Source organism: Amblyraja radiata, chromosome 21 (assembly GCF_010909765.2).
Source record: "Amblyraja radiata isolate CabotCenter1 chromosome 21, sAmbRad1.1.pri, whole genome shotgun sequence".
Classification (NCBI taxonomy): Eukaryota; Metazoa; Chordata; class Chondrichthyes; order Rajiformes; family Rajidae; genus Amblyraja; species Amblyraja radiata.
The window spans coordinates 11,951,539-11,972,524 of record NC_045976.1 but is presented as its reverse complement, the minus strand read 5'-3'; the positions used below and the strand labels follow the sequence as shown (position 1 = coordinate 11,972,524).

Here is a 20,986-nt window from a genome sequence, read left to right as displayed (position 1 = left end):
ATGTTTTACTATTAATTGGTTTAACCCTATGGACGCGATCGGTTATTCAAACTTAAGCATCAGAACCTGACAACATTTAGAATTAATACTTTATGGTGTTAACTCCAGCATATTAAGTCACTGCATTTTCCAGGGGTGGGGGGGCATTATACAGTCAAGCCAGATTTTGCTGTGATTAATGGGCAACATTTTCTACAGTCAAAAAATCTAATAAAAAGCAGATGGGTTTCAGAAAAATGATTTGAATTAACAGTGAGCACCAGATGTTACATTCTTTTAACTAATTAGATTTCCGCGTGTGCCTACGACAAAGAGGAGTTTTGATCGAGAGAGAGGGAGAGAGAGAGAGAGAGAGAGAGAGAGCGAGAGAGAGAGAGAAAAAAAACTTTACCTCTGATTGCAGAGTTGACAGGCAAAGCAGTCCAGGTGATAAACGTTGTCCTTGGCCCGCATGACCATCTCGAAGGCGGGAATCAGCTTGCTGCATGCGGCGCAGTTGCCCGTCACGCCAAACAACCTGCAGACGAGCAAGACAAATCATGAGAGGCATCGATCGGGCAAACGCACACAGTGTTCGGGGAAGGAACTGCCAGATGCTGGTTTACACCGAAGATTACTCCAGCACTGTGTGTCTATCAATAGCTACGATAGAACTTTATTCGATCATTTTCCCTCCTGGGATGAAGAAAGTTGTATCGTACGTATCGAAAGACACAAAGTGCTGGAGTAACTCAGCGGGTCAGGCAGCATCTCTGGAGAAAAGGAATAGTAGTGCTGCCGACCCATTTCGGGTCGAGACCCTTCATCAGAATGCACACCTTCAGGAGCCTGAAGACTGCAAAGACCAGGTTCAGGAATAGCTACTTCCCCACAGCCATCAGGCTATTAAACCTGGCTCGGACAAAACCCTGAACATTAATAGCCCATTATCTGGGGGGGGGTGTCCAGTATACAAATGCAGAAGGAGGTAAAGGCAGCAATTAATGGAATGGGTTGCTAATCGAGGATCACAGACTTAAGTTGACCTTGACCAGAGGGAAGATTGATCTATTGACAGATACAGCACGGAAATAGGCCTTTCGTCCCACTGTGTCCACGCCGACCATCGATCACCCATTCATGCTAATTCCACTTTCTCATCCACTCCCAACACACTAGGGGCAATTTACAGAAGCCAATTAACCTACAAACCTGCACGTCTTTGGGATGTGGGAGGAAACTCACGCGGTCACAGGGAGAACTTGCAAACTCCACACAAACAGCACCTCCACTAGCTGCGCCACTCCACCACCGTGCCACCACCAGACTAATTTAACTAATTTCTTCAGCATGCACGTGATCCATATCCCTCCATGCTCATGTTCCAATCTAAAACCTTCTTAAACGCCACTATCCTATCAGGCTCCATCACCACCTCTGGCAGCGATCCAGGCACCCACCACTCTCTGGGGAAAGCAAACATGTCCCGCACATCTCCTTTAATCTATGCCCCTCTCACCAGCTTCATGCTGATGCTGATTATCTGAATCCCATGTGCCACGTTACAGGGTTACTACTCGTGGCACTTCCTTGCCATACATTGTCTTATGCCGAAAATCACCAACGATGTACAGGCCCTCTCGCCGGGATAATCGGAACTCCAGCATCAGAACAGAGGAACACATTCTGCGGCTTGGAGTTTCTGAATCGGCCACTTCTTACCACGGCTTCCTAAGTCCACAGGCCGAGCTGTCAGGAGCTCCAACATGGGCGATCCCCGGCAAAAGATCCTAGGCTCTGCGATTATAAATCAGCGTGGCTCCCGCAGCTAGAAGCTCCGCAAACCACAGCTCCACGGTGTTAAAGTCAGCAAGCCCAACACTCTGGAGCTCCAACACTGCCGATCCCCGGCAAGGCATCGCCCCGCTCCGCGATGGTAATTCCCCGCAGCGCCGCCGCTGAAGCTCTGGCTGGTCTCCGGTAGGAAAGGCTGCGCCAATCCAGTTGGTAGGCCGCGAGGGTAGGGGAGGAGGGGGGGGTGAAGATGCAACTCAGAGAAAAGATGCATCTCCGTCCAGGTAAGTGACTGAAAAACAGTTTCCCCCTATCCCCCCCCCCCCCACCCACCCTCCACATATGACATACTGAGAAACATTTAAAACTAACAATTAGACACACTAAAAATAACAAAAATGGTGAAAGGCCTAACAGAGACAGACAGAGACAGAGACAGAGACAGAGACAGAGACAGAGACAGAGATGGGCCAAAGGTGGACAAATGGGACTAACTTAGATGGGGCATCTTGGTCGGCATAGACGAGTTGGAAGGAAAGACAACTGATCCGAAACGCCACCTGTGCATGTTCTCCAAGATGCTGCCTGGATCGCTGAGTTACTCCAGCACTGTGTGTCCGTCTGTGTATTAACCAGCATCTGCAGCTCTTTGCTTCCACAGCTTAAAATGGGCTACAGCAGCACCCCCTGTCTCGAGAAACTTATGCTGGATATACGGCAAAATATAATGACTTACTGATATTAGCTGCTTTGCAATTTGGCTTAGCAGCCAACGCATTATAAAGAAGTAAAAAAAAAGTCAATTTGTAATACTTCTGCATATACCATTAGCAGTTTGATTATTTGATAGAAAGCATCATTAAGAAAAATGAACTCAGCCATTCCACCTGTCAAGATGGCAATTTCATTGCTTCACCAACTGGACAGCAGAAACTAGGACTACAAATTAGTTCCAAAGCTAAAATGAAATACTAGAGTATTTAAAGCACTCGGGCATGTATACTGTGGAAATATGTTAAACAAAGCAGGGTGGCAATTTAAAATGCAGCCAACAATTTATCTCTGATTTGTGCAAATTCAATGCAGATGGAGTCATAGTCATACAGCACGGAAACAGGCCCTTCTGGCCAACTTGTCCATGCAGACCATGATGCCCCTTCTAAGATAGTCCCACCTGCTTGCGTTTGGCCTATATCCTTCTAAATGTTTTTCTTATCCATAATATCATTCGGGAGGCTTTCCAAGTCTGTGGTTAACAGGGTGATGCTCACTGTCACTATCTTTAAGTGTTTTTTTATTTTGTCCGCATTTGGCCCATATCCCTCTAAACCTTTCCTATCCAGATACCTGCCCAAATGTCTGAAATGTTGTAGTACCTGCCTCTACTTTCTCCACTGGCAGCTCGTTCCATAGACTCAAGACTTTCCGCTGACTGGTTAACACGCAACATGAGTGTTTCACTGTACCTCGGTACACGCAACAGTGAACTGAACTGTCAGGCATTCTTCCTCAGACCATTTCCTCACCCCACTTGCACCATGCACCATTGATCAACGTGCACCATGTTCCATGAACCTCAAGATGGGACTTAGAGTGGGACAGCATAGTATTTGACAATTTCACTCTGGGATAAAGGTTCTGACTGTCTACCCTATCTATGCATCACATTAATTTATATACTTCTATCAGGTCTCCCTTCAACCTTTGGCGTTCCTGAGAAAACAATCCAAATCTGTTCAACCGCTCCCTGGAGCAAATATGGAGGAGAGGATGGACGGAAGATAGGCACAAAATGCTGGAGATACTCAGCGGGACAGGCAGCATATCTGGAGAGAAGGAATGGGTGACGTTTCAGGTCAAGACTCTTCTTCAGGCTGAAAATCACGGAAAAGGGAACCGAGAGATGGTTTCCCTTTCCCGTGACTTTCAGTCTGAGAAAGAGTCTCGACACGAAACGTCACCCATTCCTTTTCTCCAGAGATGCAGGCTGTCCTGCTGAGTTACTCCAGCACCTTGTATCTTTTTTTTGCAAAGCTGTATCTGCGGCTCTTTGTGTCTCTTGGCAGTAATGACTTTAGCCAGAGGCTGGGGAATCTGTGGGATTCATTGCCACAGACTGTGGAGGCCAAGTCCTTGTGTATTTTTAAAGTGGAGATCGACAGATACTAGTAAAGGTGTCAAAGGTTATGGGGAGAAGGCAGGAGATGGGGTTGAGAGGGAAAGATAGATCAGCCATGATTGAATGACAGAGCAGACCTGATTGGCCGAAAGGCCTAAAAGGGCTGTCCCACTGCGGCGACCTAATTGGCGAGTTTAGAAGAGTTTAGGAGAGTTTGAATAAATGTCATGTTGAAGACCTCCTTTGACTATGTAGAAGACCTCCTTCGACCTCCTTTGACTAAGTTGAAGACTAGCCTCGACAAGCTACAACTAACTTCGGGAAATTGGACACCGAATATTGGAGAGTGAAGACGACCTCCTTTGATCTCCTTCGACCTCCCTTCAACTATGATGAAGACTATCTACGACTACCTTCGACTACCCTCGATTACCTACGACTAACATGCCGACCTACTACGACTAAACCTACGAGTAAAAAAAAGTATAGATTTTTTCCATCGTGACCTTTTTTTAAACTCGCGGGCATTTTTCCAACATGTTGAAAAATACGCAGCGACTTAGCTGAGGCCTCGAGTACACGGGGACTACTCTCGAGCATGAAGGAGAGTTACAACGACCTCGTACGACCTTGTGTCGACCATGCTGTGAGTAAGAGTCGAGGGCATACTCGCCAGAATTTGCAGATTAGGTCGCCCAAGTGGGGCAGCCGCTTAATTCTGCTCCTATAACGTATGGTCTTATGACTGATTTAAGCCTACTACCAGTTCTCACTGGTGAGGCAATGTCCACACTTGAAATCATTGGACGGCACAAAATGAAGTGTGCATTTGCCCGTCGCAAATCCAGCCCTCTCACCACGTACATGTGGAATATTACAGAGATCAGACCCCGGATAATTCAAGTCCATCAGTTGCAGTCTTGAGCAGCTCACTTGAAGTATCGGCGCAATGTGGAGAAACAAAACATCGACCAACCTGAACTAACACATTCCAAAACCACAACAACTTGAATAAGTTAAAAGGGTTCAAGTGCCTCATGAAAATACTTGGTACAATGCGTTTTTATACCTTGTAACAGATGTTAACTAAAATACAACTACTGGTCTTTGCCTCCTGTTGAGGTTCAGCATGTTAATTATCAGTCTTACATTTCCAGGTTAAATGTCAGGCTTGATGTGCTCCGTGGAAATAACGTGGAATTACTGCTGGCACAAAATTCCTACATCTATCCACATGTCAAACCAGGGCAGGTCTGGCACAGTAAATGGTGGAGCTCTGGAGAGCGTTGCAGGACAAAGAGATCTGTGAGTGTAGGTGCACAGTTCCCTAAAAGTGGCAAGTCAGGTGGACAGGGTGGTGAAGAAGGCGTTTGGCACGCTTGCCTCCATTGGGAAGGGTACTGTGCACAAAGGTTGGGGCATCATGTTTCAACTGTACAAGTCGTTGGTGAGACCACAGTTCTGGTTGCCCACATCTTTAGGAAGGATGTCATTAATTTGGAAAGGATGCAGAAGAGATTCACCAGGATGTTGATTCACAGGGAGAGGATGGACAGGCTGGGACTTTTTTTCTTTGGAGAGGAGAAGGCTGAGGTGTGACATTATTGAGCTACAAGATGCTATGGAAGTGGACACAATTATAACTGCTAAACAATATTTGGACAGGTATATGGATAGGAAGGTTTTGGCGGGATTTAAAGGGCAATGGCCCAAATACAAGCAAATGGAACTAGCCCAATAAGACAACTTAGTCGGCATGAACCATGACTCGGCATGGACCATGACTCAGCTATTCCCAGGTTATAGTCATGCCTTACTTTTTCTTAAGATAGACGGAAAAATGTTGTAGCTCAGTGGTTAGGCTGCATCTCCAGAGGACGGATAGATAATGTTTCGGGTCAGGATCATTCTTCAGACTGATATGTTTGGGGAGGGGGGGGGGGGGGGGGGTGAAAGAAATGGAGGTAAGAAAAGACGAGGGTAAAAATTGGGGTCAGCAACAGATGGTTCCCTGATGGGCTGATTGTGGTTCCCAGATAGGATGAAGGTCAGTGTGGGAATGGGAAGTGGAGTTAAAATGGTTGGCAACTGGGAGATCCAGCGGGCCTTGGCGGACCGAGCGCAAGTGTCTAGTGAAACGGTCGCCGAGTCTACGCTTTGCATCACTGATGTATCGGAGGCCACATCGGGATGCAGTAGATGAGGTTGGAGGTGGGGCATTTCTTCCCTTTCACAAGAAAAACAAATCAGCATCCCTGAATTGGAACAGCATTGCTGGGCAACCTGAAGGGGACTTTGATATGTACACCTGAGGTAACTCATTTGCTTTGAGGTGTTTGAGAATCATTGTCGAGGCATTGAGCTGTTACAGTACTTCCAGTGAGATCATATACCAATCAAACTTTGAGGTCCCATGTGGAAAAGGCATTTTTCAGCAGAATGGACATGTCCAGTTTGCGACCTGCAGTTATCCATTTACAGGGCTCCTTTGTGAACGGACCAGGCACTGTTGTGCCTCTTTCCCAGGGCACCTCTCCCCTCTGACGACCTTGATTTACTGCTCCAGTGTGCTTGCTGCAGTGGGCTGGGCTCAGGAAGTGATTGTTCGCGCATGAGTCTAAACAATGAATACCAGAGCCAAACGCAATCCCTTCCACACTTCTAGTGAAGGTCAAGGCTAGTCATCAGGAGCCCGTTCTCCACTCAATGCAAAATTGCTGCAGAACTCCACAACTACTGAGATCAATAAACTCTCTACAGACCAAGGTCCAACCTGGTCCATACCTTAGTTTAGAAACATGCAGATACTGGTTTATACCAAAGATAGACACAAAGTGCTGGAGTAACTCAGTGGGTCAGGCAGAACATTGTTAGGTGACATTTTGGGTTGGGACCCTTTTTCTCCAGAGATGCTGCCCGACCCATTCAGTTACTCCAGCATTTTGTGTCTATCATATCATAGTTCAGTTTAGAGATGCAGTGTGGAAACAGGCCTTTTGGCCCAACAAACCCCGCCGCCAATGATCACCTGTACACCAGTTCCATCCGACACACCAGGGACAATTTTACAGAAGTCAATTAACATGTATGTCTTAGGGATGTGGGATGGAAACCGGAGCATCCGGAGAAAAACCAAGCTGTCACAGGGAGAACATGCAAACTCCAAATAGACAGCATCCGCAGTCAGGATCGAACCCAGGTCTCTGGTGCTGTAAGGCAGCAACTCTACTGTGCCGCCCTAGACAGTTAAAAAAAAAACTTTCCTTTATTCAAAATTTACTCAGAGAGCAACTTAATTGGGACTTTACAATAACTAATTATCCATGCAGGCAGGTCTTGGGCAAACTGCATTGACTCAGGTGATCACAGATAGGTCCTGCTTCAGGACTTGATGATGGGATCCATTATGTTGCAACATACGAGGAATTTCATTGGCCAGGCCAGTCATACAATTGAAAGGAACAGATCACTTCAAAAACACATTTTAACATGAACATCCACCACAGTGACTCCTACACATTCCTCACTGTGATGGAAGGCGAAATAAAGTTCAAGTCCTTCCCTTAGTTCTTCCTCGATCGTGGGCCTCGAGCCCCCGTTGACGGGATGATCCTAACTCCCGTAGCCGGCGGCGTTTTCGGGCCCTCCGGGTCGAGGCGATCTGCTCCTACATCAGGGGGGAAGTCAACTCCCCCACGCTTGACGATCGAACTGCGCGTCGGGGCTGGTGAACCTTCCGCGACGTTAGAGCTCCCGACTGGGCCTCACCCGAGACTGCGAGCCCTTGATAATGATTCCGCGGTGGGAGTGATCCCAGGCAAGGGATCAGCTCCGATGTTAAGTCCACGCCCCGCGGTGGGGCTCATGACAGTCCGAGGAGGCTTCCAGCTCCATCGATGGTAGGCTGCAGAGCCCCGGAGAATGTGATCTGAAAATTGATCACATCTCCGGGAAGGTAAGAACCTGAAAAAAAGTTTCACCCCCCACATAAAACAAACCGAAGAACATTAAAACAAAACTTTTAACAAACTGAAAAATAACAAAAAGAGTGAAAAGACAGAGTGCCGGCAGGGGCAGCCATCACAATGGAAGGAATCATGCTGTTGTAAGCAGGGTATAGAACATCGACCGGCCAATTCAAAACAACAGTTGCATTCTTCCAGTAGGGCAATAGAGTCTGAAGAAGGGTCCCGACCCGAACCCTCCATCCCCACCACAGTTGCTGCCTGACCCATTTAGTTTGCTTTAAGCAGCACAGTGGCGAAGCGGTGGAGCTGCCATCTTACAGCGCCAGAGTCCTGGGTTCGATCTGGACTGTGGGTACACGTCCTCCCTATGACCGCGTGGATTTTCTCTGGGTGCTCTGGTTTCCTCTCACGCTCCAAAGACATACAGGTTTGTAGGTTAATTGGCTTCAAGTAAAACAAAAATTGTAAGTTATCCCCAGTGTGCAGCATAGTGTTAGAGTACGAGATGATCGTCGGGCGGCGCGGACTCTGGGGACCGGTTTACGCGCTGTATTTCTCGAAAGTAAAAATTCAGCATGTCACTGAGCACTCTGGCAAACTTCCTCAGATGTACTGTAGAAAGTATCCTGTTTATGAAAGAACTGCAGATGCTGGAAAAATCGAAGGTAGACACTGGAGAAACTCAGCAGGATGAGGAGCGAAGGAATAGGTGACATTTCTGGTCGAGACCCTTCTAGATTTTTTGAGTTAGCGGGAGTAGTCTCTGCAAATGACTGTGTCAGGGAGAAGCTGCCATCTAATTAATGGGGCCTCGGGAGGATCCATTTCAAGAGCAAAGTCAATTCAAACGCTCTAGTGGAGGGCACTGTCTCCCTGCCTCTTTGACATGGGATTACACAATACACACAATACACAATACAATTTATTTGTCACTTGAACCTCATAGAGGCTCAAATGAAATGTTGTTTCTGCAGTCATACACACATGAAAAAAAAGACCCAAGACACAACACAATTTACACAGACATCCATCACAGCGCATCTCCTCCTCGCTGTGATGGAAGGCAAAAAAACTTATCTCTCCCCTGCACTCCCCATTCCCCTCCCGATGTCAGAGGCAAAGCCCCCGGCGGGCGATGGCAATTGTCCCGCGGCCATTAAAGCCACGCCGGGCGATGCAAGGCCGCGCTCCGGGTCATCCTCGACCCCGCGACTCGGGCGGGTGAAGTCGCCGTTGCAGAAGCCTCTAAAAGCGGTCTCCCACCAGGGACCCACGGGCTCCCGATATTACTGTCTGCCAGACCTGCGGTAAGCCTCCGAATCTCCGGGGGTCGGGTCACAGCAGCGCGCCACCACCGCTCCTCCCGCTCAGGACTCGGCCAGCTCCATGATGGTGAGTAGCTCCGCAGCTCCGTGACTGGAACCCCAGGACGTTCCTGTTGGAGGCCGCTCCACGTTGCTCAGCCCCAACGACAACGGAGACCCGACAGGGAAAAGGTCGGGTTCTCCGTGCAGGGGAAAGATTTTAAGAGTTTCCCCCCTCCACCCCCCGCCCCCCGCACGTGTGATTAGACAATGCATTCAACTACCTAGAAATAAACATTGGCATACAAAGCCCAATTAGGTGTTTGGTCTGTTCTCTTATTTCAGATCTTTTTCTTCACGGCTTGCTTTGTCTATTTTTCTGTTGACTGGTTTTCAGGGGAAACAAACGTGGCAAAGGTAAGAAACTGTTAGAAAAAAGGAGAGATTGTTCACCGTCTTTCAAAATGGTTCAAAATGAACAAAACAAGAGGTGGGGCGGCACAGGGCACGGCGGGTAGAGCCGCTGCCACACAGCGTCGGAGACCCCGGTTTACATCCTGACCTCGGGTGCTGTCTGTGCGGAGTTTGCACGCATTCCCCTGTGACCGCGTGTGCTTCTTCTGGGTGCTCTGGTTTCCTCCCACATCCCAATGACGTGCAGGTTTGTAGGTTAATTGGCCATCTGTGAATTGTCCCAGAGTGTGTAGGGAGTGGATGAGAAAGTGGGATAACATAGAACTGGAGTGAACGTGTGATGTACAGTCGGCATGGACTAGGCGGGCCGAAGGGCCTGCTTCCATGCTGTGACTCTAAACTTAAAAAAAGATCTACATCTCCGAATAAAGATTTGAACATTTCTCTTTTAAGGGGCCCTCTCTCCTATTTCTACTTTCCACTTTTTCTTTTTTTTTTTTTATATACACACTTCACGTTTCTCTATTCTCTACCATCTATTTTTCCTCTTTTTCCCCTTTCTATTGTTTTCTTTTTCTTGTCTTGCTTACTTCCTTCTCAAAACATAAAACTAGAGGTTGTACATAGAATGGATTACGGTATGACATAGTTGGCACCTAAAGTTAGGTTCCACTGTACTGTTTTGTACTGTATTAACTTCTAATAAAACAAACAAAAAAATAAAAAATAAACTTAAAAAAAGCCCTCCAGGTTCTGGGAATTAAACAGATCAAGTTTTTAAAAAGTGTACGAGAAGAAACCTGCAGGTTTTGTAAAAACTAAATTAAAAAACAGAAGATAAGGGGGAAACGCAACAGGTTGGGCAGCATCTGTGGAAAGTGAAAGTCTTGCCACCAATTTCTGCTTTGGTTTAAAGTTTGTCCAAGGGAGTCCATGAACTGAAATATCCAACTTCACCACCGAGGATTGCATGCACCATGCTCTATCCAGCATGGAGCATGACAGATAGAGCAAATACAGTATAGCAAAGGAACAGGTCCTTCAGCCCACAATGTCTGTGCTGAGCATGATGCCATGAGCAACTCTTATCTGCCTGCATATGAACCATATCCCTCCATTCCCAGCGTATCCACGAGCGTACTTAAAAGCCTCTTACGATCGTATCTTCCTCCACCACCACCACCCCGTGTTCCAGGCACCCATGTATGTGTGAAAATAAAACATACCCCACACGCCTCCTTTAAACTTTGCCCCTCTCATTTGGGACGACAGATGGCACAATGGGCTAAGTGTTCGGCTGGCAACCGGAAGGTAGCCGGTTCGAATCCCGCTTGGAGTGCATACTGTCGTTGTGTCCTTGGGCAAGACACTTCACCCACCTTTGCCTGTGTGTGAATGTGTGTGAGTGATTGGTGGTGGTCGGAGGGGCCGTAGGCGCAGATTGGCAGCCACGCTTCCGTCAGTCTGCCCCAGGGCAGCTGTGGCTACAGAAGTAGCTTACCACCACTGAGTGTGACTGAGGAGTGAATGAATAATGCGATGTAAAGCGCCTTGAGTATTAGAAAGGCGCTATATAAATCCCATCCATTATTATTATTATTATTGTAAAGCCATGCCCTCTAGTCTGTGACATTTCCACCCTGGAAAAGGGTTCTGACTGTCTACACTATCTATGCCTCTTGTAATTTTGTGATGCTGGACATTTTCCAATGGCACTCGCCTCTCACACATGGACTGCAATTCAATGCTATATTTCCAACCAGATTTCTTTCTGCAAAGTGTCTGCTTGCCGAAGGAAATATTTTGTACACATGCAGCACTGCAAGACATGGGGGGAGTCGTTGACATCCAGAACTGTGTTGGAGAGATACGAGGAACTGCAGTTGCTGGAATCTGGGGCAAAACACAAATTGCTGGAGGAACTCAGCAGGTCAGGCAGCATCTGCGTAGGGGTGATGTTCGGGCCTAACCCTGACCCAAAATGAACGACAGCACGAGTTGAAAGTGTGTGTAGGAAGGAACTGCAGATGCTGGTTTACACCGAAGATAGACACAACAAGCTGGAGTAACTCAGCAGGTCAGGCAGCATCTCTGGGGAAAAGGAATAGGTGACTTTTCGGCTCGAGACTTTTCTTCAGTTGAAAGGGTGTTTAGTGAAAGAATTTCAACAGTCAAGAGTGTTTAAATTCGTACTTGCAGCAGCAACAGCAGAACAGGTTTGTAGACATGGTACCCAATAGACAATGTAACAAATGAGAGAAATAGATGTTCAATAAATAAAAAATCCAACACAATGCAAAAACAGAACAAAGCGCAAAGTCCCACAAGCAGCCCACGCAGTTCGTAGTTCAGACATTCACTGGTGTTCATAGTGTTCAACAGCCTAAGATAGACACAAAAGTCTCCAGTAACTCAGAGGGCCAGGTGGCATCTCTGGAGAAAAGGAATAGGTGACGTTTCTGTTCGTGACCCTTCTTCATCTTTGATGGCTGTTGGGGAGAATTTGACGTCTGTAGCCCGTGTGGACGAGTAATCTCTCCCAGATCACTGCAGCTGGCTAGAGACGAATGTCTGAAGAAGGGTCTCGACCCGAAACGTCACCCATTCCTTCTCTCCAGAAACACTGCCTGTATCACTGAGTTACCCCAGTCTATCTTTGGTTAGAGGTGAACCCAGTTTAATCTCCAGTGGACCTCTCCCATTGGCTGAGTGAGGCCACGCTCATTCCACACTGACCTTTCAGTTCTGGGGCTCCTCCGTTGCCAGAGTGAGACCATGTACAAACTGGAGGAACAGCACCTCATACTCTGCTTGGGCAGCTCACAACCCAGCGGTATGGACATTGATAGACACAAAATGCTGGGGTAACTCACCGGGACAGGCAGCATCACTGGAGAGAAGGAATGAAGAAGGGTCTCGACCCGAAACATTACCCATTCCTTTTCTCCAAAGATGTGCCCTATCCCGCTGAGTTACTCCAGCATTTTGTGTTTATCTTCAGTTTAAACCAGCATCTGCAGTTCCTTCCTACACTTGCATGAACATTGAATTCTCCAACTACGTCCCTTCTCCATTCTTTCTTCCTCCCCATTCCCTGCGTACTTATTTCACGCACTATCCCAACCCCCCCCCCCCCCCCCCATCTCCTTTCATCTGTATCCCTCCCTCTGGCTTTACATTTCACTGCTCTTCTCACTTTATCCAACACCCTTTTGTCTCCTGTTCATCTCTGTTATTTATTCACACATCTCTCCTCCACACCCGTATCCACCTATTACTCGCCAGCTTTGTCCACCACATTTACAGCTTTCTCCCCGTTACTCAATGTCTGATAAAGGGTCCAGACCCAAAACGCCACGTATTCATGCCCTCCACAGATGCTGTCTGACATGCCGAGTTACTCCAGCACTTTGTGTCTTTTATTTTTGCAGCTGCAGTTCCTTGGGTCTCATGTTGTAATATTACTGCTGCTACTTTTGCATTATTTTAGACAGCTTTCTTCCCCCAGTTTAACAAGTGTGCGGTTTCTCCCTTTGTCTGAACTACAACCAGTGATTAGTTTATAATATTGGGTTTTGGTAGACTGCACTTAATCTCTTGGCAATGAGAGGCCATTGTTCTATTCGCTCCCTGTAAGTAAATTAGCAATGGGGACAGTGTTGAGTGGCTTGATTACAGTCTGTAAAGGCCGTTAGATTCAAGGTCTGCAGAACGGGCCATTAACTCGGAAACAATAGGAGAGTGTGATGAGAATGAAGAGAGAGATAAGAAATGTCCTCGTACCATCTGTGCCTGAACACAAATACTCAGTCAGTATAGAAACAAGGAGCTACAGATCGACACAAAATACTGGAGTAACTCAGTGGGACAGGCAGCATCTCTGGAGAGAAGGAATGGGTGACGTTTTGGGTCGACACCCTTCTTCAGACTGGAGACATAGAGTCATTGTCAGAGTCAGATCCCCTCTGTTATCAGGCCTATGGAAGGGTCGTTCATAAGTTCAAGTTCAAGTTCAAGTGAGTTTATTGTCATGTGTCCCTGTATAGGACAATGAAATTCTTGCTTTGCTTAAGCACACAGAAAATAGTAGGCATTTACTACAAAACAGATAAATGTGTCCATATACCATGATATAAATATATACACACATGAATAAATAAACTGATAGTGCAAATAACAGAAAGTGGTTGGTAATAATCAGAGTTTTGTCCGAGCCAGGTTTAATAGCCTGATGGCTGAGGGGAAGTAACTATTCCTGAACCTGGTTGTTGCAGTCTTCAGGCTCCTGTACCTTCTACCTGAAGGTAGCAGGGAGATGAGTGTGTGGCCAGGATGGTGTGGGTCTTTGATGATACTGCCAGCCTTTTTGAGGCAGCGAGTGCGATAAATCCCCTCGATGGAAGGAAGGTCAGAGCCGATGATGGACTGGGCAGTGTTTACTACTTTTTGTAGTCTTTTCCTTTCCAGGGCGCTCAAATTGCCGAACCAAGCCACGATGCAACCGGTCAGCATGCTCTGGAGAGGGGAAAATGCTGTTCCTGAGTTTGGTGGTGCCTGCTTTCAAGCTTCCATCCTGCCAACAACTAGTGGGAAGTCCTGAGCTACTTTCTATATCGTTTAAGAAGGAATTGCAGATGCTGGAAAATCGAAGGTACACAAAAATGCTGGAGAAACTCAGCGGGTGCAGCAGCATCTATGGAGCGAAGGAAATAGGCCACGTTTCGGGCCGAAACGTTCCCCATTTCCTTCGCTCCATAGATGCTGCTGCACCCGCTGAGTTTCTCCAGCATTTTTGTGTACCTACTTTCTATATAATTGGAGACCCTCGGGCTATCTTTGATCAGACTTTACTGGACTTTATCTTGCACTAAAGGTTATTCCCTTTATCATGTGTGTGTACACAGTGATGTATAGTCTTTCCGCTGACTGGTTAGCATACAACAAAAGCTTTTCACAGTACCTCGGTACACGTGACAATAAACTAAACTCAAATCTCAAAGACCAGTGTTTTTTTTTTGGAACAAAATAATGTTATAATGTACATACTGTTCACACGATGCTATTAACTGTTTTACATCAATCTTGTTTGTCACTTAGTTTAGTTTAGAGATACAGCGCAGAAACAGGCCCTTCGGTCCACTGAGTCCGTGCCGACCAGCCATCCCCGCACACATAAACTCTATCCTACACACCCTAGGGACAATTTTACACATACACCAAGCCAATTAAACCACATACCTGTATAGAAACATAGAAACATAGAAAATAGGTGCAGGAGTAGGCCATTCGGCCCTTCGAGCTTGCACCGCCATTCAATATGATCATGGCTGATCATCCAACTCAGTATCCCGTACCTGCCTTCTCTCCATACCCCCTGATCCCTTTAGCCACAAGGGCCACATCCAACTCCCTCTTAAATATAGCCAATGAACTGGCCTCAACTACCTTCTGTGGCAGAGAATTCCACAGATTCACCACTCTGTGTAAAAAATGACTTTGGAGTGTGGGAGGAAACCGAAGATCTCGGAGAAAACCCACACGGTCACGGCGAGAACGTACAAATTGTTAAAGAATTGCCAGGGCGTAGTACTACCACAAAAATGACACATTGATTTGTACATAATACAAGGAACTGCAGATGCTAGTTTACAAAAAAAGGCACAAAGTGCTGGAGTAACTCAAGATCGCTGGAGATGCTGCCTGACCCCCCTGAGTTATTCCAATACTTTGTGTCTGGTTTGTAGGTTAATTGTAAACTGCAATTAATGTGTGGATGTGGGATAGAATTGGGAAGGTGGTGAATTGAAGGAGTGTGGGGAGAATAGGCTTCAGGGAAACACTGGGGCAACGGGATTGGTGTGACATAAGGTTGATGGGCTGAAAGGTCCTTGCCCTGAATCATACAGAAATATAGACGGTACAGAATATTGACATTACCAATTGTAATGCAAATTACTAATTAACATATCATTAATATGTGAAATATAGATCAATATGACTTTAATTTATTTCCCCATTGTTAAGAGACACCAAATATGTTATGTTAACAATGGGGAAAAAATTAGTCATCTTCATCTATATTTCACATAATAATAACAACAAAACTCATCCATCAGAAATTAGAATCATGCTCTACGATTCGGCTTCCAGCTGTGTTTAAATTAGATTAGAGATATAGCATAGAAACAGGCCCTTTGGCCCACCGAATCCATGCTGACCACCCGTTCACATTATTTCTATCCTGCACACTAGGGACTAATTTACTGAAGCCAATTATACTCTAAACACGCACATCTTTGTGATCTGGGAGGAAACCGGGTCACTTGGAGGAAACCCACGCGGTCACAGGGAGAACGTGCAAACTCTGCACATATACAGCACCCGAGGTCAGGATCAAACCTGGGACTATCCCAAAGTGGTACTAAATCACTGGATAACTCTTCATCTCAGGGACAACAAGGGTTGGAGAGTGCCATGGTCAAAATAGAGAGAGGGATAAAGTGTATCTCCTTTTCACATTGGCCCAACACAAGATCTGAACTTGTTGAGGAACAACATCAGGTAGGTGGATGCAAGGAACTGCAGCAGCTGGGATCGTGAGAAAAAAACCCCACAAAGTGCTGGAGTAACTCAATGGGTCAGGCAGCATCTGTGGAGAATGTGGACAGGCGAAGTCCCGACCCGAAACATCATGTTCTCTAGAGGTGCTGCCTGACCCGCTGAGTTGCACCAGCACTTTGTGTTTTTTTGCATCCGTTTGGTGGGTTTCTTTTCGGCAACCCCATTCTTCAGCTTGAGAAACAGTTCATCATGAATTTCTTGGGGTACCAGCTAATGAAATGGCTGGTGAATCTGTTAAGAACCAACACTCTGGCGCTTTGTTCAATGAGGATGAAGCATTGTAGTGGCAACGGATAAAGGTTGAACTGGCGTCAAATCAGCTTCAGGATGAGAGGAACATGAAGAGATTGGAGGAGGTTCAATTGCCCCTTCTCAAGGGTCTCTTAGTGGTGGCACAGCGGTAGAGTTGGCGCCTTACAGCGCCAGAGACCTGGGTTCAATCCTGACTACGGGTGCTGTCTGTACAGAATTTGTGCATGAATTTTCTTCAAGTGCTCCAGTTGCCTCCTACACTCCAAAGATATACAGGTCTTTAGGTTAATTGGCTACAGTAAAATTGTACATGAACATAACCCTAGTGCCTCGTATAGTGTAATGTGTGCAGGGATTGCTGGTTGGCACAGACTCGGTGGGCCGCAGGGCCTGTTTCCGCACTGTATCTCCGAAGTCTAAAGGTCCACAGTGGTGTTGATTGAAAGATTGAATGGTTTGAAAGGCACAGCGTGGGAACAGGCCCCTCCACCCATCGAGCCCATGCCGACCATCGATCGCCCGATCACACTAGTTCTGTGTTATCCTCCCTTCTTATCCACTCCCTACAAACTAGGGACAATTTACAGAGGCCAATTAACCTACATTGCCGGAATTACGAAGACAAAAATCTTTATTTGCTGGAAATCTGAGATGAGATGTGAGAAACAGAATTAATGTTTCAGGTCGGTCATCAGATGAAAGGGAATCAACCCAAAATATTAACTGTTTCTTTCCGCTCAGTTGCTACCTGACCTGTTGTGCATTTTAGATTAGTTTAGAGACACAGCATGGAAACAAGACCTACGGCCCACGCAGACCATCGATCACCCAATCACACTAGTTCTATGTCTTTGCCTCTCCCTGCACACTTCACAGAGGGCCAATTAACCTACAAACCTGCACCTTTTTGGGATGTGGGAGGAAACCGGAGCATCCACCCGGTCACGGGGATAACATGCAAACTCCACACACACCCGACGTCAGGATCGAACCCGGGTCGCTGGCAGTGCCGCTGTGATGCGTCACCGTGCCACCCTCTGTGGCAGAAATACTCCTGGAAATCCCATTGAGGAGCGTCGCAATGTTGGCTACATGCTCTCAGGTTACGATGTTTAATTCATACAGCAAGCGCGGTTCTGCAGCCCGATGAGATTAATGTCAAATCCTCGCTTTTACCGAACTAATAGACGAGCGAGGCAAAAACATTCAGCAATATGTGACGGTTCCCAGCCCACGATGGTCATCTCCCCCTCATCACCGGGTCAATTGGACATTAGTAATCGCTTGACCATAATTCATCATTATTCCCCTGCAAGTCCTCAGCCCATTCATTAATAAGCCACAGAGGGTGGTGTGTAGAGGGAACAAGCTACCAGAGCAGGCACTTGAGGCAGCTACTATAACAGCATTTAGAAGACATTCAGACAGGTACATGGACAGGAAAGGTTTAGAGCAGGGGTGGGGAACCTTTTCATGCTGGAATGCTGCATTAAGTTAGCTGTAATCTAATAATGCCGCATCCAAGAAACTTCAATTAGATATATTTCAACATGTACAGTATTTTGTAAAATTCTAACTACTATGTACTAACTTCAATAAAATTTAAAAAATGGTGAATTCTAAAGTTAATTAACCTTTTAATGACTTTGTTGTGACTGCCTTTTGTGAGAAAGCATTTGGATATTTGGTTGCAACATGGAGGTACGCAGTTTCAGCTGATCTTCTAGATGGGTATCCGTCATTTGTGTCCTTAAGGGCGTCTTGATTTGGGTTAGGTAGGAGAATGTAGGTTCGCAGCGATAAATGCTTGAAAAGTAAGAAAGCATTTTTCGTGCATGTCAAAGTTAACGTACATTCTAGAGTCGCATTACTAATTCATGAGCATAACAGGCGTTAAAATAGCCCTCATGACTTACTAATGTTTTAATTTTGGCCGTCAGTGGGACTAGCTTAGATGGGGCTTTGTCGCTGAAATTGTTAGCATGGACAAGCTGGGCTGAAGGGCCCGTTTCCCTGCTGTATGACTATATGTCATCACTTCAACCGATAATCTGGTAAATTAGAACTCAAATAAATGTCTATCATTTACCAAAATATTTATTATAGCATGGTGGCACAGCAGGTAGAGCCGCTGCCTCACAGTGCCGGAGACCCTGGTTCGATCCTGACCTCGGGTGCTGACTGTGTGGAGTTTGCACGATCTACCTGCGACCTCGGTTTCCTCCAGGTGCTCCGATTTTACGACACGATACAATAAAACTTAATTCATCTCCGGAGGGAAATTGGTCTGCCGAACAGTCGCAACACACCACAAGGTACATAAACACTTGAAATTAAAAGTGAGAACAAACAGAAAAAGACAAGCGACTGCTGGCTGGCTGCCGTGTGCACAGTGCCCTAACCGGAACAAATGACCAAACAAACAAACACAAACTTATCCTCTGGGCAGAGGATTCAAAACTAGAGTGCCCTCCCCACCGGGTCCCCCTTTGTTCTCCCACTGTCCCTCACGGTGGTCCCCCCAAGCTGGGTCCCGCATTGTTTCTCATAGTGGTCCCCCCAAGCAGGGTCCCCCATTGTTTCTCAAAGTGGTCCCCCCAAGCCGGATCTCCATTGTCTTCCCCTCACCCCGACACGCTCATCGACCACGAGGCCCCGCTGCTGCCGAGGCTCCCGTTGCCACCGAGGCTCCTGTTTCTGCCACCCCAAAGATGTGCGGGTTTGCAGCTTAATTGCCCCTAGTGTGTAGGGAGTGGATGCGAAAGTGGGATAACATAAACCTAGCGTGAAGGGGTGATCGATGGTCGGCGTGGACTCGGTGGGCTGAAGAGCCCCTTTCCATGCTGTATATCAATCAAAATAATCAAAATAACCCCAACCTTTTAAGGGAGTGCAGCTCACCAACACACGTTACTGCCCTCAGAACTAAATGTCTGATCTGCACAGGTCAAGGCACAAAATATTTCTTTAGCTTCTGAAATGCAAAGCAGTGTCGTATTTTGAAATACTGTAGAAAAGAGATACAACTTTGTTTCCTCAAAATTATTTGGAGCACAGAATTTTAATTTAGCTTCAAAATAAAAGATGAATTTCATTATTAAATCTCAGTATCTGCAATCCCCGTTTCCCCGAACCAGCCCATTTAAATTGCTCTGGCTCCCCAAAGCATTTATCAGCTACCTGATTAGAATTTGATTCCACACAAACCATTGATCATCAGCCTATTACTAGGCAAATGACAGTTAATTACCCACTACATTAACCACTGGGACCTGAGAGTTGCTCCTCTTGCCATCAGTCAAGATGATAAATGTGGCAAGTTCAGCAATGCATGGCCAGAACTGAGCTGCCTACTACAGTGTGAACAACCCTCAATCTAACTTGCGGGCTGAGGAAAATCTATGGCAATCTGCATAATTACAAGCTCTGGGTTAATAACAGACAAATGATTTGTTGCATCTAAACAAAGTCCTTGGAATAAGCTTGGTCTCCCATGGCACATCTCTCAGCGCTGAGATTTCAAGCGCATAAAGCCTCGTTCTGCCCAGCGATATCAACAAGCCCGATCCTTCCAAGTTGTTGCCCTCCAATTTATGGATTCTGCATATGTGATTTTTAATCATTAAAGAACTCTTGAAGCAATATTATCTTAATTATACACTGCCGCGGCCAGGGAATTGCACTTCAGATAAAATTTGCTTCCTCCTTGCACGAGCCGGGTCTCACTGGAGATTCTATCAGTTCTCATCTGCACCTGGACTCTGATATTCTAATGAAGAATTATTGCCCCCTTTTGTCAAGAGGGCAAATTTTTACAAGGATACATTTTACTGAACTGTCAGCTCTCTCGGAGCTGGGTGCAGAGACGCAGAAACTTGATTTAATTAACGGCAAGTCAACACTCCTGTTACAGTCACTCTTTATTTGCAGAGCTTGTGTTTAACCTCCTCCTCCTTCCGCCCCGTCTCAGGCAGCGCAGTGGCGCAGCTGTAGAGTTGCTTCCTTGCAGCGTCAGAGACCCGGGTTCGATCCTGACTACGGGTGCTTGTCTGTACGGGGTTTGTACGTTCTCCCTGTGACCAGCGTGGGTTTTCTCCGGGTGCTCCGGTTTCCTCCCACACGCTAAAGATGTGTAGGTTTGTAGCTTAATTGGCTTGGTATAAATGTAAATTTGTCCCTAGCGTGTGCGGGGATCGCTGGCCAGTGCGGACTCGGTGGGCCGAAGGGCCTGTTTCCGCGCCGTATCTCTAAACTAAACTAAACCCCCACTTCCCCACCACTTTCAGTTGCAGCTGACAAACTTTGCAAGCTGCCAGCCCCCTAATCTCGCACAATGCACATGCTGTTGTTTCCGTTTATCTTTCCACACTTTAACGGAGATGTTTGCACAAAAGACGGTAGCAGTTTCCTTTTGTCCGGGCGGCCAGGCAGGTTAGTAATCACTCACACGGCTCCATTAATGAGTATTTAGGCAATAAATTGTACTAAGGCTCGAAAATTAGTATGCAGTAGTTTCAGTCACAACATATTGTAAT

General features: G+C 46.5%; 1 protein-coding gene across 6 annotated transcripts in view; it reads right to left on the bottom strand.

Annotated features, from left to right (window-relative positions):
- lmo3 (LIM domain only 3) overlaps positions 1–20,986 on the bottom strand; it is an 83,557-nt gene that overhangs the window by 9,378 nt on the left and 53,193 nt on the right. For all 6 annotated transcript variants that reach the window (XM_033039528.1, XM_033039529.1, XM_033039530.1 and 3 more), the window contains exon 3: positions 392–517. In XM_033039528.1, the coding sequence (XP_032895419.1) occupies positions 392–517 (126 nt within the window). The remainder of the gene's footprint in view (positions 1–391; positions 518–20,986) is intronic.